The sequence below is a fragment of the Trichosporon asahii genome (assembly GCF_000293215.1).
Source record: "Trichosporon asahii var. asahii CBS 2479 unplaced genomic scaffold scaffold00035, whole genome shotgun sequence".
Taxonomy (NCBI): Eukaryota; Fungi; Basidiomycota; class Tremellomycetes; order Trichosporonales; family Trichosporonaceae; genus Trichosporon; species Trichosporon asahii.
The window spans coordinates 159,016-184,670 of NW_014040889.1; the positions used below are offsets into that span (position 1 = coordinate 159,016).

The following is a 25,655-nucleotide window of genomic DNA, read 5'->3' on the forward strand; positions in this document are numbered from 1 at the left end:
CGACAACGATTGGCATCAAAAGGGGATATTTACAATGCAGGGTATCTTGTTCCTTCCTGGCTTGACCTCATCTCATCTTCTGCTCTCGCTCCGTTCTTGCCTCCCGCAGCTTTCCCGCTCTGGCAGGCTACTGACCTTACTGAGCAGCCCTAAACCGCGCATAGTACGACTTACACCGTTCCTCGACCGTCTCCTGGTACGTCTCGGGGAGCGTATCGACAAGCCGCGCGGGATTCCCGCCCCACACCGTGTAAGACGGCACGACAGCACCGTCCGGGAGCACAGCATCGGGGAGGATGACGGCGTAGTCCTTCAGAATGGCAAACTTGCCCTGTAGGTGAGCTTCCGGGAACCACGGGGGCTGAGCCATCCAGAATCGCCTTCACGATCCCTTCGCAGTGCAATGGTAGCGTGACTCACGACAATAGCCCTGGCGCCAATCTCGACGCCGTGTCCCACACTCGCAGCCTCGACGATTGCATCGGGGCCGATATGCACACAGTCCCCGATTCGCACGGGATAGAAGGTGAATGTGCCCTTGTAGATCTTGCCGGGTGGGCGGAGGACCGCACCTTCCCCGACCAGGCAGTATTTGCCCAGCGAGAGGACGACGTGGTGCGCGTTGTTCGGCGTGGAGCGGCGGAGGTCGCCACGAAGGATCGCGCCTGGGGTTAGCTGACGGGCGCTTCCCACATAGCTGGAAGAGTGGGCGGAGCGCAGGACGGAGTTTGGCGAGGAAGACGTCGTAGGGAGTGAAGATGAGAGGATGGTTCGCTGCGCTCGCCTACTTACGTGTCTGGATGATGCTCTTCCCGTGCAGCACGATGTTGGTCGCTCCCTGGATAAAAGCCTTGCGAGAGACCTTGTCTGTTCTGTCAGCTCTGTAGACACTCTGTGAGCTGCCGCCAAGTCAATGCAGCCCAGTCTACGCTCTGCTGGCCGCATTACAATGTTGTACGCACTTCCCGTATCCGTCTCTGCTTGTCAGCTCGTACGTGCCTTTCTCACAGCCTACCGATGTATGTGCCCTTCTCGAAGAGAATCGGGGGGTCGAACGCGCCCATGGTGTTCGCCTTCCTTCTCCCACTTGGTTCGGGATACGGTCTGCAGTCTACTCCCGACTTTGTTATTGTGGACCCGTCACCCACCGCCCAGCGCGTCATCACGGGTGAGGCCACCGTGGGAATGTACGTGTTTCAGGCGGCGGACGGAGGGCACAGGGCATGTCCGCCGCGTCCTGAGCCGGCCTCTGTTCCTGGACAGCAACAACGTCGCTACCTCGACTGACTTTACGTGAGTGTAGCTTCGATAGACGACAACAACAGCGGGCAACATGGCGGATACGAGCGTCGCAATGGCGCGCCTCGGGCGGGAGTTTCATGACTGTGAGTGTGGGCTTGGTTGACGGGCTGTCGTTGCCGAGTACGCCGGCCGACTGCGGGCAGTGACCACTGTCAGGCGACCGCGGCGTCCAGCTGGCGCATGAGCTATGGCTGACAGCCCAGCCACGACGCTATCGCACCACACGCAGATTCACGCCCGGTTACAGCTCGAGATCCTCGATGCGCGGGAAGAGATCGCACGCTTGAAGGCCGAGCTCCGCGCCGACCAGGACCCGGAACGGATGGGACACATCCAGCGTCAGATCGGTGTAAGTAGGGCTCTGAGGTGCACCTGTCAGCTGGGGCAGACCAGAGGAGAGACGACATGCTGACACCCGCCGCAGCACTTAATGACGCAGATCAACGCGATTCGGGAGAAGGCGGCCGAGGCCGAGGCGATCGTCAAGGCGATCACGAGCGATATCCAGCGTTTAGACGTCGCAAAGCGGAATCTGACAAGGACAATGCAGACGCTCGAGCGGTGGAGCATGCTGAGTGAGTGTGGGAGTGGGACGCGAGTTATCGGGCTACTGCGACAGGTTTGTGAGCTGACGACAGAAACGGCGCAGGCGCATCTGCACTCGCTCCTCCCGACAACGCGATATGCCGAGATGGCACAGGCGCTGGCAGCAGTGACGCAGCTGCTGGAGCCGCTGCGACCACTCGCGACGATTGGCGAGGTCGCGGCCGTGTTCAAGGCGGCCGAGACGGACCGGAAGGCGCTGCAGGAGAAGGTGAACAGCGAGATGGAGGTGTTGTAAGTTTCCTCGCTCTCTGCCCAACTGACCTCAGCTTCGCAAACGACCCGAGCAAGCCGCCAGACCGCGCGATCGTCGGCCCAGCGTGCCAGGTGATCGAGGTGCTCGGCGGCGACTACAGGAAACACATTATCGAGCGGTACATCCAGCTGCAGCTGCAGGACTACCGGCGTATCTTCCGGAGTACGGACGAGGCAGGGCAGCTCGACAACGTGCCGCGGCGATATGCCTGGTTCCGGCGCGTGCTCAAGTCGCACGACGAGGAGTCCGGCTCCCTCTTCCCCGACAGCTGGGAGGTATCGCGCCTCCTCGTCGCCAGTTTCGCGGACAGCACGCGGGCCGATCTGACGAATGTGCTGCTCAAGACGCCGCCATCCGTCACGGTGCTCCTCGACGCACTCCAGGCCACGCTCGACTTTGAAGCGACGTATGCGCGCCGCTTCGGCTGCTCCTTTGAGGACATCACGGACCGGCTTGATGCGCTGAACGCGCCCCAGCAGCGCTTCACGATCAGCAGTGCGTTCGACGCGCACTTTGGCATCTTTGTGGATGCGCAGGACAAGGCTATCGCCGACACGCTGGGACCGCACCGGGGAATGCGCAGCCGTGCCTCCTTTGAGGGAGTCAGCAACGACGACGAGGGCGCGACGGCGCTCGTCCTCCCGAGCTCCATGGAACTGTTCCACGTGTACCGCGCCGCACTCGACAAGTGCAGTCAGTACACGACGGGCGAGCCGCTGCAGCGCCTCGCGCGCGTGTTCGCAAAGTGGCTCAAGGTGTATAGCGACGACGTACTGCTCGCGAGCATGAAGAAGCCGGCGCCTGCCGACTTCCTCGCCCGCCGCTCCGTCGAGGGCCGCTCCGACCTCGCCGAGGTGCGCAACGCGTGCATGGTGCTGAACACGGCCGAGTACTGCCTCAACACTTCCGTGCAGTTAGAGGACCTGGTCAAGGAGAAGATCAAGCCCGAGCTGGCAGACAGCATCTCGTTCCAAGACGAGCGGGACGGGTTCAACGGCGCGATCGCGCAGTGCCTCTCGCTCATCATGAAGGAGCTGGAGAACGCCGTCGAGCCCAGCTTTGCGGCCATGCTGCGCACGCCGTGGAAGGACCTCGAGAACGTCTCGGGCCGCTCGGCGTACATCGTCGACCTGGTGGGGAGCGTGAAGGAGATCGCGGCCGTAGTGGGCACACGCACAGCGAGCCCCAAGTACGTGCGCAACTTTAGCGACAAGTGCGTCAACCTGATCATGGGCCGGTTCACGTCTGCGATTGTGCGCTCGCGTCCGCTGAAGAAGATTGGCGCCGAGCAGCTCCTCCTCGACATCTCGGCCGTCAAGGGATGCCTCCTCGAGCTCCCGCCGCTGGAACAGGGGGAGAAGTCTCATCAGCACAAAAAGTACGTCGCCAAGGTCACCAAGGCGACGGGCGAGCTCGAGACCATGCTCAAGGTCATTCTTGCGCCTGATGAGGTGCCAGAGGGCTTCGTCCAGAACTATTGCTTGTTAATCGGAGACCGGTCCTTCTCCAACTTCCAGAAGATCCTCGACCTGAAGGGCACCCTCAAGGGCGAGCAGCTGCAGAAGCTCCTCGACATCTTCCTCGCTGTCACTCGAACCAAGGACGACCTCGAGGACTCGAGCTTCCTGACGAAACTGGACATGGACGAGAAGACCACGACAACTGTCGGCGGCGGCCTCTTCTCCAGCGGCAACACAACGCCGACCCTCGGCCTCGGGAGCAAGGCGCCGGATCGCACCGAGACGCCCAAGGCGTTCGGCGACTTCCGCAAGTTCTTCAGGCGGGACACCCACTCATAAACATAGACTTGCAGCGGCTGCGGCAAACGACTCGCTCGTTGCTGCTCCCTACTCCTAATGTATACAGTTTTTATCACATACTCGCTGCTATGTATCTCTCTCCGCGCACATGCTGTCGCTTGAATCTCTGCGTATAGGCTTGCACATAGTAGACAGATAGATGGTGGGGCAGGCGGCCGCGCACGCTGCCAGAGCGTGGCCCGCCTCGCCAGTCTTGACTTCTTGACCCCAAACATGTGAGCAGGTGAGCAGCGCGACCGCCTTCCGCGCTCTCCCTCGCTCGTCGCACTTGACAATGTCCGTGTATATGGAAACAGTGGCGGTGTTGGCCGATGCTGAATTGGTGGCCGCGGTGGAGGTGAGGATGCCTGTATTATGGCAACCATGGAGAATCGTGTATGAGTGTATTGATGATGTGTGTGAGATGCGTGTGATCGGATACTAGATGGATGGATGCCTGTTGGTTGATTGATGGTGTTTTGGATGAGGGAGTCTCAGAGGTAGCCCCCCATGTTCGAGTTCCCCGATGGTCCTGCAATCCCGCCAACGCCAGGTCCTGTGGCACTCGTTGCCATCCCGCTTTGGGTGAACGCGGGCCGAGGCGTAATGGCACTGGCGTCAAGCGCATTCGCCGAATTGTAGTTGGCCGTAACGGTGTCGATGGCAAGGTTCGGGCCAGAGTGCGAGTGGGAGTGTGAGTGGCTGCTGCCACTGTTCGAGCTCTGCCCGATGCCAATTCCAACGCCGGCGGCGCCTACGCCTGCGATCATCGTGTTGGGGTCGACGGTTGTAGAGGAGGGCGGGTTGGGGGTGGGGTTCGAAGTAGTTGTTGAGAGAGTAGGGCTCTCCTTGATGTGGGAGGGAGAAGCGGCCAAGGCGGAGGGCGGATTCTTGGGGCAGAATACCTCGTGTCGATAGCATGAGATCTGGAGGTAGTCGTCGATCCACGTTTTGAGGAGCTGGAACCAGCCGAAGGAGATGTCCGACTTCAGGGTGAGAAGCCGCATGACTTGAGAAGTCAAATAGGCACCCTTTGGGACGATTGATCTCCTGGGAGAGGCGTTGGGGATGTCGTCGAGGGCGCTGTCGACGACCTCGGCGAGCTTCTCGATGGGGTGATACGTATTATAACAAGTTAGTAAGTTGAAAAGCCAAGACTGGAAACTGAGCAGAGCGGCTTCCACAATGGGCTCGCCGCAGTCGCAAGTCTCAGCGGTTTGTTTGATGATGTAATTAGAGTCGACCGTTTGCTGCCAAGAGGAGATCATCGTGGCCAAGTGGTCGGGATCCGAAAGAATGGGGCTGATCGCAGAGGTGATCTGGTAGAGGTTGAGAATACGAGCTGGAGATAAGAGTTAGCGCCGCACCATCGGGGAATAAAGACGGAAGACGACCGTTATCAGTCTTCTCGATCGGTTACTTACAGATCAATTGGCTACAATGATTTCCTAGTTCAACAAGAGGTCCAGAAACGTCAGGTGGTAACAAGGCCAAGGACTCGGAAACCATGTTGCCGAACTTTAGAGCAAGAAGGGAAAGGGAAGCATGGGCTTGAGGCTTAATGGGTTGGAGGATGTTATCGACAAGTTTCAATATACAATGCTACAACAGGAGTCAGTTACGAGGAAGCGCAGATAGACTAACGTCGAACGACATGGCGGTGGCATCAGCCATCATTGTCGAAACGGGAGGCTGTGACGCTGCCTGTAACTGATCCGCTGGAGTCTGATCCCAAAAAGTGCGATACTGCGAGATGCGTCAGCCGCATGCACTTCAAATCCAGGATGGCGCCGGCAGACTCACGTTGCTATCGAACTGGTCGAACTGGTGGTCCGCAACACACTGGGCTAGAGTGTCTTGCTGCTGGACGAAACGGTTCCAGAAGGCCATGGCATTAGGGTTTGAGTTGGCGGGAAGAACGGGAAATGGCGGCGGAACAGAGTGACCTCCGTTAAGCTGCACACCGGTTGGTGCACCCGTCGTCACCCCAGAAATGCCAGAGGGCGCTGACTGGCTGACCATGTAGGCTGGACGCGCCGATCGAATGACCAGCGAGTCGTCGCTCGACGAGGACCGCGAGCGGTGGCTCAGCGGAAACGGCTGTCCAGGTTGGCCGAACAGGTTGCCCCCGAAACGGCTCCCCTCAGACAGGTGACCAATGTCGTCGTCATCGTCATCCTCCTTGGAGTCGTCCTCCGTAAGGACCTCCTGCTCTCCGGCATCCTCAGAACCGAAGTCGCCGTCGGGAGGGGCAATGTGAAGCTGGCCGCTGGAATCACCGTACGCGTTTAAGCGCTGGGCCTCTGTGGAAATCGCGGGACGGAGTGACACATAGTGGTACTTTGAGTTCCCGCGGACACCGAGGCGGCGAGTGCGGATGCCGAGGAAGGTCGAGCGGACCACCTTGCCAAACGACGCCGAGTTGATGGGTCGCAGACCAAAGTCTTTGCACGACATTGTGTACGAGTGGTATAAGCCCTGCCTAGGAACAGTGAAGCCGTTGACAGGAGTGTAGCTCAGCTTGAGCCTGGTCGTTAGCCTGGCGTTTCCCGCATTCTGACTTACCATCGCTTTGCCCAGAACGCACGGGCTTTGCCATGTTGGCAAGGGGAGAGGCGTCGAACTTGCTCGGCCTTGTTCGCCAAGTCTGCACGGACCGCACCTTCCCTTTCACTCGCAGAGCCCGAGAGTTCGAGATCGGCCTCTAAGAAGTCGAGGTTATTCGTCGAGCTCTTGCCCAAAGAGAATGATCGGGCACGTCCGCGGGCAGCTACATGACCTCCACAGGGGATCTCAAAGGGGGTAGAACTCGATCTGAATTGTAAGCTTTGATCCAGCAAGAGTCACATACCTTCGGTGCTCGAGCGTCATCTGACCCATGTCCCCGGCGATCATGTTTGTAGTGTTAGTGGACCATGTGCTTGCATTGCTGGCTGAGCTGTAGATGGAGTTGTCGTCCGCGTCAGACCTGGGGAACGAGTTAGCTGCGCAGTCGATGACATCGACCTACTTGATGGAGAGTGATCCGGACCTGGACGAGACATGGTACGGCCCAGGACGGCTGAAACTTCTGTCTCGGCCATGAATCTTACCCATGAACGGGTAGTTTGGCTGCGATGGCTGGATGGAATTAGCACCAGTCACTTGCGTCATGACGCGGAATTTTGGCCGCTCCGAACTCACGGGAAAGACATTGGAGTTGTTTACAACAGGAGAGCTGAACAGAGTAGGTGGGACAGTACCGGACATGGGGGTGGGCGGGTACATGGTCACACCAAGTCCGAGGCCCGGAGGTGCGGTCATCGGTTGAGGGTTGGGGGTCATGTTGCTCGTGTTCACCTGGAGTTTCGATCCGTCGGGGTGCTGCAGTTGCTGCGCGCCACCGTTGAAGAGCATCGGTCCAGGGCCGCCGGTGAATAGGTTGGCGGCAGCAGGCGCCACTGGGCTGGGGCCAGCGGACATGGACATCTGGCCGGGCTGGTTGTCGGGGTGACTGGGCATCGAGAACGAACCTGAGCTCGAGGCAAGCGATGGGAGAGAAGCGGTAGAGAACGAGTGGCTGTGACCACCACCTCCTCCACCTCCGGGCTGCATAGGCTGCTGTCCGAAGTTCATCTCACCACCTGGTCCTAATGTCCTTGCCGCTCCGAGTTGAGGAGTTCCAGGTACACCAGTGCTGGTTGCGGGTCGATTGTGACCGGGCTGCGGGTTCTGGAAGGACTGGTCGGAAGTTGCTGGAGAGAAGTGTGTTGGCAACTGAGATTGGAACAGAAATGGAGTTGCCTCGACCTGGCCAGGCTGATAGTCACCTGGAAAGGGCGTGTCCGTGTAGTCGACCATCATGGCAAGATGGCTTGTGCGGTTTGATACGCGATTGTGTAACGATCAAACTATAAGCTTTTGGCCCTGCTGAACACCTTGCTTGAAGTGTTCTTCTAGTCCTTGTGTACGCGTCGGAGACTGCGGGGCGGCGGGCTGAGGTTCAGACTCGACCGCACCGGTGTGCGTGTGTGCGCGGGCGTATGTGTGATTCTGCTGTTGCTCAATGAATTAGGTGCGAGTGTGTACTCTGGGCCGGCCAGGAGAACACAGTCGACACAGACAGAGTAGGGGTTGGCGATCGACTAGCGACTCTCGAAGGGGAAGGACCGGAGAGGGCTTGTGCGATAGCAAATATAAAGTCTCTGTAAACGTTCAACGCTGGAAGAGATCTCGGAATGAAGAACGGCGAAGAATATAGGAAAGGAGTAAGGAGAACGAAGAGAAGCTGCCGAAAGGGAAGTGGAGACCGGAAAAAAGCAAGAAAGAGGAAGGAGGAAGGCAAGACAGAGGGGATATACGACGAGGCGAGGAGGCGAGGAAGGTGTAACACCTGGTCCAGGTTAATGACGAGGGAAACCCGGCGCCTGGCAAGCCACGGGGTAAGGGCTAGGTCGAGACTGCGCGCAGACGGTGCTGCTCGCGCTAGTGCTGATGGGATCGGGAGGCCTGGAGTCCGGAGTCGCCGGGCGTACGAACTGGCAGTGCCGTATGCGCTGCCCGTATGGGGCAGAATGGCAGCGACTGAGCGGCCAGGCGGGCAGACCAAGGAGGAACAATGAGGCAGACGGCCGAAGGGAACCTGAACCGTGAACCTGAACCTGGGCACCTGAGCCTAAGCCTGAGTGTATGTGACGTGCGTCCCAATCCTCACGCTGTTGTGGTCGCGGTTGTAGCCCGTTGTGGGTGACTGTGTTGGTGTGTCAGGTGGAGAGGGAAGGCAGGGAAGTAGGGCTGGGAGCGAGTTGAAACGAGACGCTCGAAGCCCAGACCTTGCGACCTGTTATAGATTAGGACAAGGAACAACGCAGGGCGAGCGCAGAAGCAAGCGCAGCAGAGCAGCAGCATGCAGAATGTCAGGACTTGGCCGCAGAGTAACAAGGGGAAGAAGGGCATGAGGGCACGCTGTGGAGGTCAATGAGGGTGGGCGGAGGGGCATAGTCGACCCGTCATGAGCTCGAGACAAGAGGCAGGAGGCCCGAGACTGCAGCCAAGGGAAGGTCCAAGGACGGCCCAGGATCCAGGAGCCAGGAGGGGTTAGAGAGTTCGATGCGAGCGTCTCAGACCGAGAGCCCGGAAGCCAGCTGCGATATGCAACAGAGCCTGAGACCGTGCGCGCCAGACCGAGAGCCTCTCGCAAGCCTGAACCTCTCGAGAGGAATTCAGGGTCTGCCAACCAGAAACAGGGTCCAAGTGCTGCTCAAACAAAAGGTAATCACTTCATGGACCCTGCGCCGTGCAGTGTGACTGGTGTTCCAGGCTTGTCCCCAGCTCGTCCCAGGCTCAATCCCAGCCGTCAGAGCTGGTCCCAGGATCATCGATGATCAGCCTAAGCTGCCGTCCCTGGGATCAGCTGGCACCAGTCACAGACCTCGGGCCCATACCTCGCAGCCGCTGCTCGTCCTGACAAGCCCTGAGCAAGCCCTTAAAGGCCATCGCTTCAACGTTTGCTCGTGTTTCAGGTTGAAGCAAACGCAGTGGGCATGAGTGGGTGTGTTGTGGACAAGGTGGAGGTGTCAGCATTCGTTCTTCCTGCTCGGTCCCGCAACTTCACACACACTGGGAGTCATCTCATGTCATTTGTTGTCACCGGTTGTCACTCTACCCCCACAGCCCGCCAATGAGGTGTTGACGGATCCGGCAGAATCAGCAGGTATGCGCTACGTCGACGAACGCTTGCGCTTACGAATCTACCTCTGCTCTTCTCCTTGGACGATCTGACTGTGCGCGGGCAGACAGGAGATAGGGTGACGGCAGGAGGCTTCGGAGAAGCTTCAGACTTGTGGCCCGCTAACCAGGCCGCCGCTCCAAGCGCTCCAATGATCAGGACAGAATACTGGAGCGACTCCAAAGGTTGGCGGCGGGCGATGACTGACCGAGGGAATGGTGCCGTAGCTGGCCGATGGCGGCCGGGCACACGGCAGAACAGCATGTACGGCATACGACATGGCAGGCGTCAGCGCCGGCAGACCCGGAACAGCTGAAGACAAGAGGTCCAAGGCCATTCCGGAAACTAGGTTCATCATTTCGTCGTGTTCCAAGCTTGCTGGCGTCCCTGTATTCCCTAATCCAGTAATCGGACGCATGATACAATTCAACCACCACCGTTCAAGCGCCCTGGGCGAGCCCAGAAGCTGACAGAGTGGCCAGCCATAGGACGCTTGCATCGCTAAAGCCCCGAGAGGCATTGTCGTACTCCCTCAAGCACTGGAGCTGGAGCTGGAAGATCTCATGAAATCTGACACTTGAACACATGACCCAGGTACACGAGGTACAACCGTGAGAGTGGGTTCTGGACCTTTTCGCTGCTCCGAGCCTCCGCCTCCGAACGGCGCAGGAATGCTGGACAGCTTGGAAATCCCCCCTCGATCCTCGATCGTTATATGGCTGGCATGCGTCGGGAGTTTCGTATATGGCTGGACGGCCGCGCGCTTACAGACCGGACCTTCATCGCCACTGCACCATGCGCTGCGCGCCACCGGCACCGGGAGCTGGTGTGACACGGTTCGGGCTCGGAAGCTCGGCACCGACGGCGAGTGGCTTGCGGTGCCGGTCGTAGCGTACAGCTTGCGGGTCATTTGCGGCCCAAAGTTCGGCTGACGGACCGTCCTCTTAGCATGCGGCGAGTCTTTGCGGGCCCTAACCCGCTCGCAGTCGCAGATGTGGGCTGCAGTGATCATCGGTTCCTCGTTCCTCTCGATCTCTCCAAACTGACCTTGGCTGACGGCACGGCTCACGCAATGCTCTCGAGAGACCGAGCAGCTGAGCGGCCACACTCACAGATCCCTGGCCGAAAATTCATCATTTGGTAAGTGTTTGTCACTCTTGTGCTCATGATCAAAACTCTGATTGCTTGGTCATGGGGCTGCCCGCGGCGGCGTCGGCCATGGATGTCGCATCTCCGCTTGTCACCTGCCCGTCTCGCTACGAGATGATTGTTTCGCTTCACTAAGCGCTTGTGTGCACGGACCTACGGTTTGTTGTTGACCTGAGAAATATCGGCCAAGCCGAGATTAGACGGGGGCGCTGAGCTGCTCCGCATGAGTTAGCGGCGAGCAGAGTCCAGTCCTCGGGGTGGAGCAGCATGCTCTCATGACCCAGCTCCATGGGCCGATAACCTCAATGGAAGGGAAGCTCTGGGCATTGTGCGTTTCGCGTCATCGCAGTGACAGAAACTGGGTGCATCTGAAACACGGGGGGTAAAAGCCATCACTGGCCGCCGCTGGGAAAGTTGAGGGTGGACCTTCCCCACCGTCCCTCAGTCTCATGTCTGAAGCGGCGGCGCTGGTCTAAGCTCAGGTGAGGTGGACCATTACGGCTTACGGCCTTGCGGCTGCGAGCCTCGCCGCTTGATGGTGGCGGCGTGACGAGTGTTTACGATTCGGTAACTTTCTCGGATTCGGAAGCACTTTTGTAATTGTTTACAACTCTGATGGGTCCAAATCTCAACGCGTAACATCCGAGGCGCGAACCGAGCCATCGACAGACAGCTGACGGGCAGAGACGGCAACCCCGCTCAAGATGGTAATGCGATACAGATGATCGGACCAGTTCCCATCGATCTTTCTGTCGCTTCCTTTGGACTTCCTTTGGGCTTCGTTGGGAGGCGTTGACAATTGACTCGTGTCGCGACCCTCTTTCTGGGCCTCTTCGGCTCTCTTCTCTGAATAGCAAGCTTTGCGCATGATTGTTCAGTCACCGGAGTCTGCGGCGCATCCTCCGCCCGTACGCTCCGGAAACAGGAAGCAGGCAACAGTGGGACGATGCGTTTCTAGCTTTCTAGCTTAACAGTTCCAGACTTTGAGCGCTTCGCACGCATCAGGTCCCCAGACACAAGGCCCCGGGATCAAGCTTCCTAGTCTCTGCTGAAGCATGCTGACCCTCATCTTATCGTGGTGCATCGGTTGGGACAGCGTGATGCAAGCGCGGCTCGGAAACAAGTTGGCGCCGAAGTCCACAACGCCGTTCGCTGACATTGCTGTGCGGCGGGAGCGTGCTAGCGCGATCTGCGGATACGGTTCAGTGGTCAGCGTCAGGCTCGCCGCACCAGCACGACCCTGCACATCAGGTCCGGAGTGGCCCGCTGGTCTGTCAGTTGCACCGAGCCATGACATCTTCCTCAGCGCCCCGAAACCCCTGGCGCTTCGGGCGATTCCTATCCCTCCGAGAGAAGTACGAATGAGCCCGTCCATTGGCAGAGCAAGTCATGAGCGCACCCGAGAAGATGATTCCACAGGAGAAGGGCGTCACGCTCCTTTTGGTGACTTGTGACTGGAATCGCGGCGGGTCGCATCGCAGCTGCGCGGTGTGGTCCAGATCTCAACTTTCGGTGCACACCCACACCGCTCCTGCACAACTGACTGACGATGATGATGTGTATCTCCTGCTTCCTCGGGAGATCTTTTGAACTTGGGGCAATTCACCGGAATACCGGAATCCGGGCTGCCGCCTCGCCATTGAGAGCATCCAGAATCTGAGACACCAGACACCTCGTGCTCACGGATGTCGCAAGTCTTCCATGCCGATATCCTCTCGAGAAGGATTACTAATCCTCTTGTCCCAGCTTCGGTGCACAAGCTCTAACTCCACGATCACGAGGTACGGTGCATCTTGTCTTGTAGCTGTTTCCGGATGCCATCTGCGTCAGCCGACTGACCCAGCGGCTCGGTGGCGCGCGCAGTCGACGCAAAATGGGGAGAGCTCGTGGGTGTCTCGAGCGTGAGATGACCTGTCTTCTGAGCTCGTCCTGTTCTCGGCATCGGTGCCAGTGACAACGGCAAGCGAACGGCACCGAGGCATGGGGCTAGCCTGACCGAACACTGCACGTCCCACAGAAGGCGAGGCGGTCTAAACCATGTTGAAGAATGGAACAGCATGCGTCAAACGCTTGAAGCTTAGCGTGCCGGATGGCGAGGCGTTAGAGGGATGGGCGTTACGTTCAGCGAAGCTCGGCCGGCGGGTGCCGGCGGGATCTCGAAGCTCGTCTCAACGTTCGAGATCCATGCTGCACACTCACAGCCTGTGCCACTGATCGGGGCATATCAGTTGCTCTGGGACCGCATGCTCAGCACGCGTGGCAAACGTGGTGAGTCATTGCTGATATGATCACTCCGATTGGTGGTGTTGTTGGTGTGCGTAGGTCGTTCGTAGGAGCGAAGCTCAAAGGAGACACAGGGAGCTCAGGGGGAGGGGTAAAAGAAGGTACGCTCGGTACGAGGGATTTATGGCGGTGTGACGCTGCCCCTCTGCCCAGCGAGCGGCCGTAGAGCCCAAGCTTAAGGCCAACTGCAAGTTCAGCCGGCCGGTGGACGAGGTCGGAATCCGGACGGAAGCTCGAAGGCACTGAGCTACAGCAGCAAGCTCGATGGGCAGCCACAGCCATTCAGAGGCAAGCAGCCGGGAGAGTTTCCAGCAGAGCACTTGAGAACTGGAGACGGCAGGCGATGCGGGCGCCAACGCCGAAAGCCTCACCGCCGTCAACGTCACAGCGATGAACGCATGCTGCCATACCAAACCCAGTACTGGCTTTCTCGTAAGATCCAGGAAAGGCCGGCCCAGCAGGTCCCAGGCTCTTGTTCCAGGTCCCCAGGTCCGTCCGTTCTTCCTGTCCAGAGGTAAAGGGTGCAAGAGAACACAGACGGAAGTGCGCAGAGCAGCAGGTACAGCCATGCGTCGTCTTCGTGTTCCAGAAATCAACTACGCACTCCTTAAGTGAGCGGCTGGGCAATTGAAATTCGATGACTTCGGACCGCCTGACTATCGTCAGAGGCATGTGTCCTTGTGTGCAGCTGGTACGCACATCCCACCGCTCCGATAGACTCTCCTCCGGAATGTCTACATACGCCTTCCCTTTCATTCTGAGTCTTCAGCCGGTGACCGATGTGCGTAGGTGCAGCGTGTACAAAGAGTCCTGAGCAGGGACCATCAGTGCGGAAGAATGAGTGAGCACAAGGACCATGCAAGCAAGCCCTGCACCTAGCTCTTTGACGCGTGGGAGATCCATTACGTTTCCGCTAACGAACGCTAACAAAGCGCAGCAGCATGGCAGCACATGCCTTCCCCTGCTCCAATCAGGCAGATCACCAGCTGCTCGTTTAACTTGTTCACTCTCGTACTAGTTCACTCATCGTGGAGACGATAGTCACGAGGTCACTGTCGACTGCCGTTGCCGGACATCCATTCGCGGTCGCGGACAGAGCACAGTCGCAAGAACGAGAACGGGGACGCAAACAATCGTCGTACTCCCAATATTACAAAATCTCGCACAACAGGGCCAGGGCCACAACCCTCGACTGCACGCACGACACACGGCCCAGCGGACCGAGGCGAGCCGAGCCTGTTCAGCCTGCTTCCCCAGTTCCAACTGAACTATGCGAATTCCAGCCATGCACCCCAGTGTTCGTGGGCCTCTCGTGCTAGCCGCGTGTCGCCGCCCTTAGTCCATCGGATGGGGGTCACTGGAGTCCACAGGCTTGCATCCCCGGAAGGCGAACAGTCCAACGCCGCGCCGGAGTATCGTGCCCCACGGTTCCTCGCTGTGGCATGTACGGCGGGCACCTCGCGGCACCCGTCCGCGAGGTCCGGGGGTTGGCGGTGATGCGGCCTGCCCACCGGCATCGCCGCTCGTGACCTCGAGCTCGGAGGCTGCTCGGTCGAGCCGCAAGTCACGAGTCTGCATCTAGATCCACGCTCATCTCGCCACATGATGTCTCATTGTTTCGGCCTCGTGTCGGGGCCACCGTACCGCCGAGATGCTGTAAACAAACTGCCAAAAGCAGTCCTTTCCCTCTCAGTAGCACAGCAACGATGTATCCATGATGCCACTTTTGCTGGAATCGCTGAGCCGAGCAAGCGGCCGAGCGCACAGTCCGTTCACGTTCGCACAGGATTCGCATGGCTCGAGACGAGGAGAATCGTGCCACGCACGGGGACGGGTGGAGCGGTGTGGCACGCTACGGGATGAACAAGCACGCACGCCTGAATGTCTGGATTCCGGTGGCCATCTGCGAGGGATGGCTGGTTTGCAGCAATACTCAAGTCATGCCGGCTGGCGGCCGCTTACAGCTCTGCGCGTCCCGGATTTTCACCCGGTCCCGAGCAGGGGTTTAAGGCAAGAGGGTGGACCGCCATCAGCGCGCCTCAAAGTCTTCAGTGAGCAGCAAGCGAGGGTGGCAGATTGGACCGTGTGGAGCAGCATGTTGCCCGCCACAATGGACGGTTCTAGGACTAGCGCAAGCACAGACGCATGCATCTCGTTAGACGGCCGACTGACGGTTGGCGCTTAGCTCGAGCTCCACGCTGGACAGATGCTCGGTCACGCCGGAGGAGTTTGGGTCAGCGAGGCTGGCACTTGCTGCCCGCTGGAATCTAGAACTCGTCAAGATCCTTAGAGAGATCTCCTAATGCTCCAATCCTTGCACTGGCGTGCTCGCCTGACCAGGGCCCAGCGTCCCGCTCCACTGGCTATGCCAGGTAAAAATGCTGGGCATGTGGATGGTGCGCGCGTATACGCTCACCTGCGCTAGTGCCAGGGTTGAGCCGAGACTTTGTGTCAGTTCGGCATGTCCGGGGTGCGTTTCAGAGCTCCAACTCTACCTACCACTTTGCACACACGCTCACACGCCCGATACTCCGTGTCGGCTGATCTATGATCTTCCAGGTGGCGGTAAGCAGTCGCATTCGAAGTGCCCGTGACCAAAAGCCGTCATCAGCCAGGGTGTCGAAGAAGAGGGATGCGCAGGACACTGCGTACTGCGCCGGAGTCCGCAGAAGATGTCATCTGTCTCAAGAGCATCTGGTATCCGTGACGCTCCCACTGTCCGCTTCTTTGAGAGTGGGTGATTGCGTAGACGTCGAATTGTGTCAGCGAGCCAAGTCGTAATGGCATGTACGGCACCGACCCACCCAGCACCAAGGGTCGCGAGCTCACAGAACACCCCCATATTGCAACTGTACCCTTACCTGACCCACCATCGGCGTACTTCTTTCTGATTACCTAGTAAGCGTATCAAGCGTACCGTATTGCATCTTCGTGAACCCACCAGCCCACCGCGGGTTCTGTGTTATCCAGCCCACTCTTCTGGATGGCTCAGCCGAGGCTACCGGTGCTTTTATTGAGACATTTCTGTGTTTCGGGCAGCACAAAAGGCCTGAGAGGCCCTCTCAGTTCTCATCAAATGAACGCACACCCAAGACATGGAGCAAGGTGCAGAGTGCGCGCGCTCCCGAAGGAAGACTGACCAGTGGTCTTCATCGGAAGAGAGCAGAGCTCAGGAAGTCGAGCGCGGATGGATATCGCCGGCAGTCTTTCAGACGCCGAAGGGTGAGACTTGTCTGACGTTGTTATACCTGCGAGAATTCTTCGCTCTTCACCTTCCACTGCACTGACAAGATCCTTCTAGAGAATCACTTGAGCCCCATTTGCGCGGTCCAGCGGTGTTTTCAGAAGATTGGCGGTCCGACTCATTGAGCGCCACCTCACGAAGTTGCTGACGGAGCCTTTCCAAACAGTCGCGAGTAGGACAGCTCCGAATGCCCGGTATGGCAGCATCTCAGTGTGCCACTGCCAACTCGTACCATACTTTAGCACTGATGATCTGGTACTGACTTGAGGACTGCCTTGCCCGACTTCACCTGCTGCGAGTGACCGCGTAGAGCAGGTCTTCCATCCAGTCCTCAGATCAGGGCAACACCGTTGTCGCACACCGCACGTCGCTCACTTCTGCAACACTCTGGTTGTCGCTTCATGCGGACTCTTCGGCGGCGCGGCCATTCATCTACTTACACACTCAGAACTGTCTTCCTGGGCTTCGCTGTGCTTTTCCCGTCCTGTCTTCCTTGTGTCGTCCTCCTCGCTTTGCTTCCTTGTCTTGTCCTCCTCATTGTGTAGTCCTTGTCGTGTCTTCCTCGTTGTGTCTTCCTCGTTGTGTCTTCCTCGTTGTGTCTTCCTCGTTGTGTCTTCCTCGTTGTGTCTTCCTCGTTGTGTCTTCCTCGTTGTGTCTTCCTCGTTGTGTCTTCCTCGTTGTGTCTTCCTCGTTGTGTCTTCCTCGTTGTGTCTTCCTCGTTGTGTCTTCCTCGTTGTGTCTTCCTCGTTGTGTCTTCCTCATTGTGCCCTCATCATATCTACCTCATTCCTCTCTACGGCGAGATCTCTCCCAGGCCATACAATCAGTACCAGAACTTCCCCCTCGCTGAGCAGCACTACCACCATCAGTTCCGTCATGATCAGTCCAGCTGACTCAACTCTCGTAGCCTGACCGAGTCTCCAGACTGTGTCGCAAACATACAGTCATTCCAGATCGCAACAAGTTCAAAGTGGTTGGAGGTCCGCCCACCGTCCAGCCCACCGCCCGCCGAACGTTGGATCCGGCGCCCGCTCCAGCCGTTCATGTTCCGATACGCCCCAGCACAAGCGAACGGGTGATGGCACGTCAAAAGCCAACCTTGACCCCTGTCGTGCCAGCGCCTGTCGGACCAGCAACCGATTCCAGCGGGCCGTTACTCGCGCCTATTGTAGCTTCGTGAAGAACTTACCAGCCGCTCATCCCGGCGTCGATTCGACCCCATCTGGACTTGGACCTTGTTGTCTGCGCTGACCTCCTACTCTCCGGCTCCAGCTACAGACTTGCCCATCTACGTCAGCGCTCTTGAGAAGGAGAGGTTACAGGAGTGGCCGGTGTCAGTTAGGTTTTGCTCCAGGCTGAAACACATCTTTGCGTCGGTGACTGTCACGGCGGCACGCAGAGTCTATCCCGCGCCCGGTGTCTGGTACGCCACTGCTCTACGCTTTGGCGCAGAGCTTGTCCTGATGCCGGACAATCCAGCTATGACAAGCTGTGTTGTTCTGGGCTTAGTCAGAATGAGGAAGGTATGATCGACGTCAGTGTTGCGTCAGAGGAGGGGCTGCGTTTTGACTTCACTGCATCTCATACTCTAGAAACTCGATCGCTTAGGCGGAGATCTTGTCGAGGAGAGCCTGGGCGTTAGCTTGGTCTGAAGGAGAGGCAGCTCCAGATCCATATCTAGGTCTTGGCCTAATATCGGCAACTACCCGCGAGAGCAGACACGCCCCCGACCGCCGTCACGCGGCCGCCGAGATTGTGCCGGCCATCGCTGGAACTGAACCAAGAAACTCGTACTCACGGTGAGCTTGGCGGGAACGGCACCGGTGAACTCGTCGATGACCTGGCCGTCCTTGTAGGCCTTGAAGGTAGGCATGGCCTTGATGCCCTGCTCCTGGGCAACGTCCTGTAGACTGTTAGTCGCGGATCTTCCAACATGGATGACAGGTTCTCTCGCACCCCACCAGCTCGAAACAAGGACAGTGCCTGCTCTCGTTGAGCGGTGAAGGCGAGACACCCGGCCGACTCTGGCCAGAGCGAGCTGGAGCAGATGGAGCTGGTAGCTTGGAGCTTGAGCTTGACGCTCCGAATGAGAACGTCTGCAGCAATGCTCGCAGGGGAAGATGTCTCGATCGGAGATCGAGCTTCCCGTAGCAGCGCGCCTGTTCTCACAAGCATGGCTGTAGAGCCCCAACTCTAAAGCCGAGCTCCGAGCTTCCAAGCTCTGTGCTCCACCGATCGCGTCTTGAAGCTCGGCGTGTCTCGGCGAGTCAAACATGACGTCGGAAGCGAAACACTTCCCAGCGTCTCATGAAGACATCATCAAGCGATGCGAAGCTCCTCGACCAGCTCCAACCAGTTCCAGCCATCCACTCGTCACGATATGACACTCACGCCAACCTCCTCGATGTCGACCTTGGCGAACTGGACGCCGGGGTACTTGTCCTCGAGCTTGGCGAAGTGGGGGCCAATGATCTTGCAGGGTCCGCACCAGGTGGCCCAGAAGTCGACGACGGTGGGCTTGGACGAGGAGATCTGGGAAACAAGTTAGTCACTATACTCAGAAACGTCAGGCAGAGATCGGCTTGGTGCTGTGCTAACAGCAGCAGGGCGCTAGGGGCGTGTCACAAGGCGAGCTCGGCATTAGTAGCCTATCGAAGCTCATAGCATTGCTGGGCCACGTTCTTCCAACGAAGCATGTCCAGCACCGCAGCTGTGTTGTCTCCAGATGATCGGCCCGAATACGCAGGAGTCCGCCTGCTAGGATGCAACCACGGGTGCTGCGCCACAGGTGGATGTCACACAGCGTTTAGACTTCCGAGGAAGGTCCGTCACTGTCTTCGAGCTGCAAACGCAGTTCTACCCCCCCAGAATGGCCCATCGCAATTGCAGCTCCAAAACCGCATCCCAAAGTGTACTCACAAGCTCGTCGAACTCAGCCTTGTTAGCGATAACCTTGACCATTGTTGCTGATGAAGTGTTTGGTTGGGAGAAGAGAAGAGGAGAGAAGAAGCCGGCTTGTCAATATACGGCGCGGTGCGCGGTGTGGGAGGGACGTGTGGCGTCAATAGCGTGTGACGATTTTGGGGTAGTGACGCGATATTTCCGATTGTAAACGTGCTGACTCAGCGGACTGGCAGGCCAGCTCATTTCATCACCCAGCACGCATACACCACACATTGCATAGCCCGGTCATCAAGTGTCCGGGCTTGCTCATCAACGGCCTTCGTGCACTGCAAACCAATCTATGCTCTGACAAAGCCGCTCTGCTTGCTGCACCGGTAAGCAAGTCGTATGCCAACGGCGCTCGTAAAATGGGCTAGACATTCCTTTAGATTGCCGATAACTGATAAGACGCCACGGAGGGTCATACGTGTTGGCTACTTCATTCATCATTTTAATTGAGGTTTACTGCACTACTGCGAAACCAAGTCTACTTTTGCACCAAGATGGAAGGCGCTTAGAGCTTCTGCGAGGGGGGAGCGCCGGCGAAGTCAACACCCTTCTTGATGTTGGGGCCGAGCTCCTCGACGGCAGCCTTGATGAGCTCCTTCTCGGCGTCATCGACCTTGCCGATGGGGAGGATGTTCTGGACACCGTCCTTGCCGAGCTCGACGTTGACAGAGAACCACTGAACCTCCTTGCCAAGCTCCTCCCAGATCTTCTTGCCGGCGGGGTTGGCGGAGAGGTCAATGTAGGTCTGGACCTTGGAAGGCTTGCCGTTGAAGGCGGCCTCGAGGACCCAGTTGGCGAACTCGGCACCGGCGTAAGCCATGGAGAGGGTGGCAGAGCCAGCACCGTCCTTGGCCTTGACGACCTCGTCACCACCGAACTGGATGCGGTTGACGAGAGCGTCGCGCTTCTCCTTGTTGTCAAGGACAGACGAGGGGAGGGCGGGGTCAGACTGGGTGAGGAGGGGAACGATGGTGGTGCCAGAGTGGCCGCCGATGACGGGGACCTTGTACTTGCCGGCCTCCTCGGGCTTGCCAGCGACGGTGGCGGCGAAGGTGGCGGCACGGACAACGTCGAGGGTGGTGACACCGAAGAGACGGCGGGGGTCGTAAGAACCGGCCTTCTTCAGGGTCTCGGCGAAGACGGGGACGGTCGAGTTGACGGGGTTGGAGATGACAAGGATGAAGGCCTCAGGGCACGCGTCGGCGATAGCCTGGGCGAGCGACTGGCAGATACCAGCGTTGACCTGGGGAAGCCGTCAGCACAAATCCGGTTGCCCGCACGAGCGGTCCCTTCCTCGCGATCACCGATGACGATCACCGAGAGCTTCGGGCAATCATCGGGAAGTAGTACGTACCTTCTGTATGTGCGAGAAGTGCGATTATCAACATATGAAGTCGAGTAATAGAGGCACTGTGGTCAGCGATTACACAAGATTTGTCGTGGGATTTCCCAGACATACGAAGAGGTCGTCACGGCTGTGGGTGGGTCAGCGGGTGCCTGGCTCATCGAAAGTGATGGGTTCACAGAGATGATCTCGGTCATCCATGTCGGTACTCACGTCATACCGGGCTTGCGGGGGACACCGGCGGGGATGACAACAAGCTTGGCACCCTTGAGGGCCTTGGTGACACCGTCGTCCTTGGGGAGGTAGCCCTCGACCTGGGCGGCAGTGTTGATGTGCGAGAGGTCGGCAGCAACCTGCGGGGGAAGTCAACACACGGTCCTGGAACGTCACCGATATTAGCCGAGCGGTCCGGCCCACTTACACCGGGGGAGTTGACGACATCGTAGAGGGCGAGCTCGGTGACAAGGGGGTTAAGCTTGAGGAGGAGCGAGAGGGGCTGGCCGATACCACCTGATGCATGGTTAGTATCTGTTCTTCTCGGTGTTGTTATCAGGGGGCGCATCTCAAGACTTACCGGCGGCACCACAGACAGCGACCTTGACCATGTCTGGGGGAGTGTCAGTTTCGGGGAAGACGAGGACGGCGGTCGCAGTGCGTATAGAGTATGCGACGAGTGCAATGCTGCTCACTGATAGAAAGTTAGATGGGGTGTTTTGGGTGAGAAGAGTCAGATGAGAGACGTGGAAGAATCAAGAGAGGATGCTCGGGTAATAAGTGATGGGAGAGGCAGCGAGGAAGCTCGCCATGGGGACATCTGGCTGGCTGGCGCTGGTGATCCCAGGGGCGGCTGCAACGGCTGGCTGAGACCTGGGTAGGGCTGATCGGTGCAGCACCGGGCACCGGAGCGTCCGCGTGCTGATGCTGCGCTCATGCTGGGTACTGCGTGCTCTCTCGCTTGATGTGACGCAAGGGCCCTAATCCCCTAATGCTGGGCGTCTCAGCGGCCCACGGCAGCACGGCCCTCAGGATGCCAGGCCCAGCTAGGCCCAGCAGCCAGCAGCAGTATGAGAACTGGGGGCACGACGACAGCACAGTGGAAGCCTGGGGAACTATTTCGGCTATTCCTATCCGCCGATGACATGCCTGGTGTTGCTGTTGCTGCCATCCTGGGTCTGGCAATTCACCACTCCGCGTCTATCTCGCGGCTAAGGCACACATCACTTCCGACCTCCCGGCCTCTTGCACCGGCACTCGCGGCTCTGTCGGACGCATATAATCTCTATTCCGACGAGCCCGTCATTCGCGGCCCCGCAGCAACCGTGACAACCGCTACCAATGGACCCGGACGGGCCTCCGAACTCCGGTTGGTTCGACGGATCGAGGTGGAGGTGTGCGGGCACCAAGGACCCTTGAATCGCGTTGACCGCGACCTGGGAATGGGCGTTCGCGTGGCTTAATACGTGTGCTTAGGCCATGTCCCAAGCCACTGCTGTGTATTCGTTCCTTATCACTGGTTCCTCAACTGCCCGATCGTCATGAGTATGAGTCCGTTGGGAGGCCGCTGAGCCGACTTTTATCAGCCGCCAGGCTAGACCTAACTCAATTTCCATCAACTTTTTTCCGGGCAAACCAACTCACCCACAACCATGGACTCGTACCAGACCCCTCTGTCCTCGTGAGCTACACTGCCCTTGTGGAGAGACATGACACTGACACCTCGCCCAGGCGCTATGCGTCCAAGGAGATGAGCAAGCTCTTCTCTGCCGGTGTGCGTATCGGCGATTTAACAAACGTGGGACCGCGCAACAGCAACTGACGTCCAGACCCGTTTCGGTACCTGGCGCAAGCTCTGGCTCAACCTCGCCATCGCGGAGAAGGAGCTTGGTCTCCCGATCTCTGACAAGGCCATTGAGCAGATGAAGGAGCACCTCGAGCTCGACGAGGCTCAGATGAAGGTCGCCGCCGAGGAGGAGAAGAAGCGTCGCCGTGAGTTTCTTGCTTCCGACTTGACCCGGTGTACAGCCTTCTGCGCAAGACGGTATCGTACCTGTCCAAGCTCAGATATCTCGGGATCAACAGCCCTGCCTTGTCCCGCGAACACGCACTGACCTTCGCAGACGACGTCATGGCTCACGTCCACACCTTTGGCACTGTCGCTCCCGAGGCTGCCCCCATTATCCAGTGAGTCTTCCTCCGATCGGACAGTCCCCAGTTCCCACTCAGCTGACATCAGCCTGGGCGCCACCTCGTGCTTCGTCACTGACAACGCTGACCTGATCTTCCTCCGCGATGGTCTCGACATCCTCCTCCCCAAGCTCGCCGTTGTCATTGCCCGTCTCTCCGCCTTCGCCGAGAAGTACAAGGACCTCCCGACCCTCGGCTTCACGCACTTCCAGCCCGCGCAGCTGACCACTGTCGGCAAGCGTGCGACTCTCTGGATCCAGGAGCTGCTCTGGGACCTGCGCAACCTCGAGCGTGCGCGCAACGACCTCGGCTTCCGTGGTGTCAAGGGCACGACCGGAACGCAGGGCTCGTTCCTCGCCCTCTTCGACGGCGACCACGAGAAGGTCAAGGCGCTCGACAAGCGCGTCACCGAGCTCTCTGGATTCAGCTACGCGTACCCGGTGACTGGCCAGACGTACTCGCGCAAGATTGACGCGGACGTGCTCGGCCCGCTCGCCTCGTTCGGTGCCTCGGTGCACAAGATGGCGACCGACATCCGCCTCCTCGCCAACCTGAAGGAGGTCGAGGAGCCGTTTGAGAAGGACCAGATTGGCTCGTCTGCGATGGCCTACAAGCGCAACCCGATGCGTTGCGAGCGTCTCTGCTCGCTCGCGCGCCACCTGAACGTGCTCCAGCTGAACGCGCTGCAGACGTCGTCCGTGCAGTGGTTCGAGCGCACGCTCGACGACAGCGCGAACCGCCGCGTGACGCTGCCCGAGGCCTTCCTCACGGCCGACATTCTGCTCACGACGCTGCAGAACGTCTGCGAGGGCCTCGTCGTGTACCCCGCCGTGATTGCGCGCAGGATATCGCAGGAGCTCCCCTTCATGGCGACCGAGAACATCATCATGGCCATCGTCAAGGCCGGCGGCGACAGGCAGGAGTGCCACGAGAAGATCCGCGTGCTCTCGCACCAGGCCGGAGCCGTCGTCAAGGAGCAGGGAGGCGAGAACGACCTCATCGACCGCGTCAAGGCCGACCCCTACTTTGCCCCTATCATTGACCAGCTCCCCCAGCTCCTCGACCCCAAGACCTTCATCGGCCGCGCCCCCGAGCAGGTCGACGAGTTCGTCGCCGAGTGGGTCAACCCCGCCATCGAGAAGTACCAGGACCAGATCAAGAACGTCAAGGCTGCCGAGCTCTCGGTCTAAGCGACTTAAGTTATCTAGTACGACCCCCCTCCAGTCTGTTTCAACAAGCAGGCGCTGTCACCCCAAAAACCCTTCACCTCCATCTTTCTCTCTCATCTTTGCAAGCAAAAAAGCCCACACACTCGTACAAATATGTTCGGATGCATCTCTAGGTCATTACATACTACGGACAGAGCCGGAAGTCAGAGGTCGGGATGATGGTCAGAGAAGTCAGGAAATCACTGGTCGAATGACTGTTCGGGGGCCAGGCGAAGCGCACGAAGCATAGCAGTGGTCGGAGTCGCATACAGATTGAATGGACCACGCTACGCCTTACGCTTTGGGGAGCTCACGCCTCAGAGCTCGCTCGCGGCCTCAATCGCGAGAGTGTCGCGCTTCGAGGGGATGTTCTCGAGAATGGCCTTGAGCGTGTTGATGTCGTCGCCCTTGAAGGGGCACGGCACGCCGAGCGAGTTGACGTTGATCGTCGGGATGGCAATGTTCACACTGAGCACCTTGATCGTCAGGTGGAGCGCGAGCTTCATGTTCCAGTCCTTCGGCGTCGTCTCCTGGCCTGTGGCAACGTTGAAACCGCAGTCGCTCAGGAGCGACGTGATGAATTCCTTCTTGTTGCCCGCCGTGTTCGAGGTCGTCGTCCAGCTGGGTCATGTCAGCTTGTTTCTTCTTTGTCCTTGTAGGCAAGCTGTTAACTTACTTGACGTTGAAGGGGAAGTTCAAGGCCGATGTTTTGTACGCAGCAATCTTAGTGCTTTCAAGCTTACCCTCACCAAACTTGGTGTTGGTAGGTGTATATGTTACATCGGCCTGGATCTTGGAGAACTCGGCGGTGAACCAGTTCGGGTTTCCGACCAGGAAGGGGATGAGGAACGGCAGGTAGAAGCCGTTGACCGTAATCGAGGCATTTTGCGTCTGCAGCAGAGACGCTCCCTCCTTGACGACGTTGTCACTACCAAAGTCGAAGGCGGGCGTCACGAACGGAGGTCGGACGTACTGTACGTCAGTTCGAAATGGCCAGCACAACTCACCATAATGATCGCAAGAATGATACTGATGATTAAGAGAATGGTCGTCGGCAGGCAGCAGACAGCCAAGCGCAAGAAGGCCATGCAAGGTCCACCCTGTATCGTAAGTTTCCGACTGACCTGAAACTCACCTTGCCCCACTGATGGCCACGCTCCTCCTTTCGCCATTCGCGGAGGATACCAGTGCTACGGGGCGGCGGTCCCATGGCCGCAAAGCTCGACGTAGGGTTTTGAAGTCCGGCACGACCGGCTGTCTGACGCTGACCGGGCGCGATCTCTCCAAGCGCGTGGACTCCATCATCGTCGAGCTTGTCCGCCGGCACGGCATTGTTGTAGCTGCCGTACTGGTGATCGCCGTACTGGCCGTCCATGTAGGAGCCCTGCGTGGTGCTCCCCTTGTCCGTGGCGAGGTACTCGGCCCCCGGCTCGAGGTAGGGGTCCTGGTAGTTACTGCCGTTCCGCTGGTGCGACATGGTGGTGTCCTGGATGGCCGAGGAAGGTGACTAGAGAGACAATTTCACAGATCTGTGGTGAAGATTGACAGCTGCTGCGCGAGGGCGACGTGTGAGAAGCAAGGCTAACGCTTGTGTACTTCTTCTTGGCCCTTGGCGATGAGGAG

The 25,655-nt window shown here is 58.6% G+C and overlaps 7 protein-coding genes across 7 annotated transcripts; 2 read left to right on the top strand and 5 right to left on the bottom strand.

The window, feature by feature from the left end:
- Positions 1-29: 29 nt before the first annotated feature.
- On the bottom strand, positions 30-945 carry A1Q1_00826 (uncharacterized protein; the record flags this gene model as incomplete). The annotated part of the gene is made up of 3 exons (XM_014325726.1): positions 30-127; positions 175-361; positions 421-945. The coding sequence occupies 3 exons, from the start codon at positions 943-945 to the stop codon at positions 30-32; spliced, it is 810 nt and encodes a 269-aa protein (XP_014181201.1).
- Positions 946-1,062: 117 nt separating this feature from the next.
- A1Q1_00827 (uncharacterized protein) lies at positions 1,063-3,960 on the top strand (the record flags this gene model as incomplete). The annotated part of the gene is made up of 5 exons (XM_014325727.1): positions 1,063-1,187; positions 1,304-1,385; positions 1,532-1,651; positions 1,696-1,877; positions 1,941-3,960. The coding sequence occupies 5 exons, from the start codon at positions 1,063-1,065 to the stop codon at positions 3,958-3,960; spliced, it is 2,529 nt and encodes an 842-aa protein (XP_014181202.1).
- A 494-nt stretch (positions 3,961-4,454) lies between these two features.
- Positions 4,455-7,800, bottom strand: A1Q1_00828 (uncharacterized protein; the record flags this gene model as incomplete). The annotated part of the gene is made up of 8 exons (XM_014325728.1): positions 4,455-5,302; positions 5,385-5,562; positions 5,605-5,706; positions 5,764-6,475; positions 6,526-6,768; positions 6,812-6,928; positions 6,971-7,080; positions 7,144-7,800. 8 exons carry the CDS (start codon positions 7,798-7,800, stop codon positions 4,455-4,457), a joined length of 2,967 nt encoding a protein of 988 aa, XP_014181203.1.
- A 10,147-nt stretch (positions 7,801-17,947) lies between these two features.
- Positions 17,948-19,304, bottom strand: A1Q1_00829 (thioredoxin (allergen cop c 2); the record flags this gene model as incomplete). Its single annotated transcript, XM_014325729.1, has 5 exons — positions 17,948-18,045; positions 18,138-18,246; positions 18,300-18,536; positions 18,735-18,875; positions 19,263-19,304. The coding sequence occupies 5 exons, from the start codon at positions 19,302-19,304 to the stop codon at positions 17,948-17,950; spliced, it is 627 nt and encodes a 208-aa protein (XP_014181204.1).
- A 496-nt stretch (positions 19,305-19,800) lies between these two features.
- Positions 19,801-21,245, bottom strand: A1Q1_00830 (L-malate dehydrogenase; the record flags this gene model as incomplete). The annotated part of the gene is made up of 5 exons (XM_014325730.1): positions 19,801-20,538; positions 20,755-20,770; positions 20,854-20,993; positions 21,062-21,150; positions 21,215-21,245. 5 exons carry the CDS (start codon positions 21,243-21,245, stop codon positions 19,801-19,803), a joined length of 1,014 nt encoding a protein of 337 aa, XP_014181205.1.
- Positions 21,246-22,286: 1,041 nt separating this feature from the next.
- Positions 22,287-24,014, top strand: A1Q1_00831 (adenylosuccinate lyase; the record flags this gene model as incomplete). The annotated part of the gene is made up of 5 exons (XM_014325731.1): positions 22,287-22,315; positions 22,366-22,408; positions 22,464-22,626; positions 22,758-22,821; positions 22,874-24,014. The coding sequence occupies 5 exons, from the start codon at positions 22,287-22,289 to the stop codon at positions 24,012-24,014; spliced, it is 1,440 nt and encodes a 479-aa protein (XP_014181206.1).
- A 335-nt stretch (positions 24,015-24,349) lies between these two features.
- Positions 24,350-25,509, bottom strand: A1Q1_00832 (uncharacterized protein; the record flags this gene model as incomplete). Its single annotated transcript, XM_014325732.1, has 3 exons — positions 24,350-24,653; positions 24,709-25,004; positions 25,168-25,509. 3 exons carry the CDS (start codon positions 25,507-25,509, stop codon positions 24,350-24,352), a joined length of 942 nt encoding a protein of 313 aa, XP_014181207.1.
- Positions 25,510-25,655: the final 146 nt, after the last annotated feature.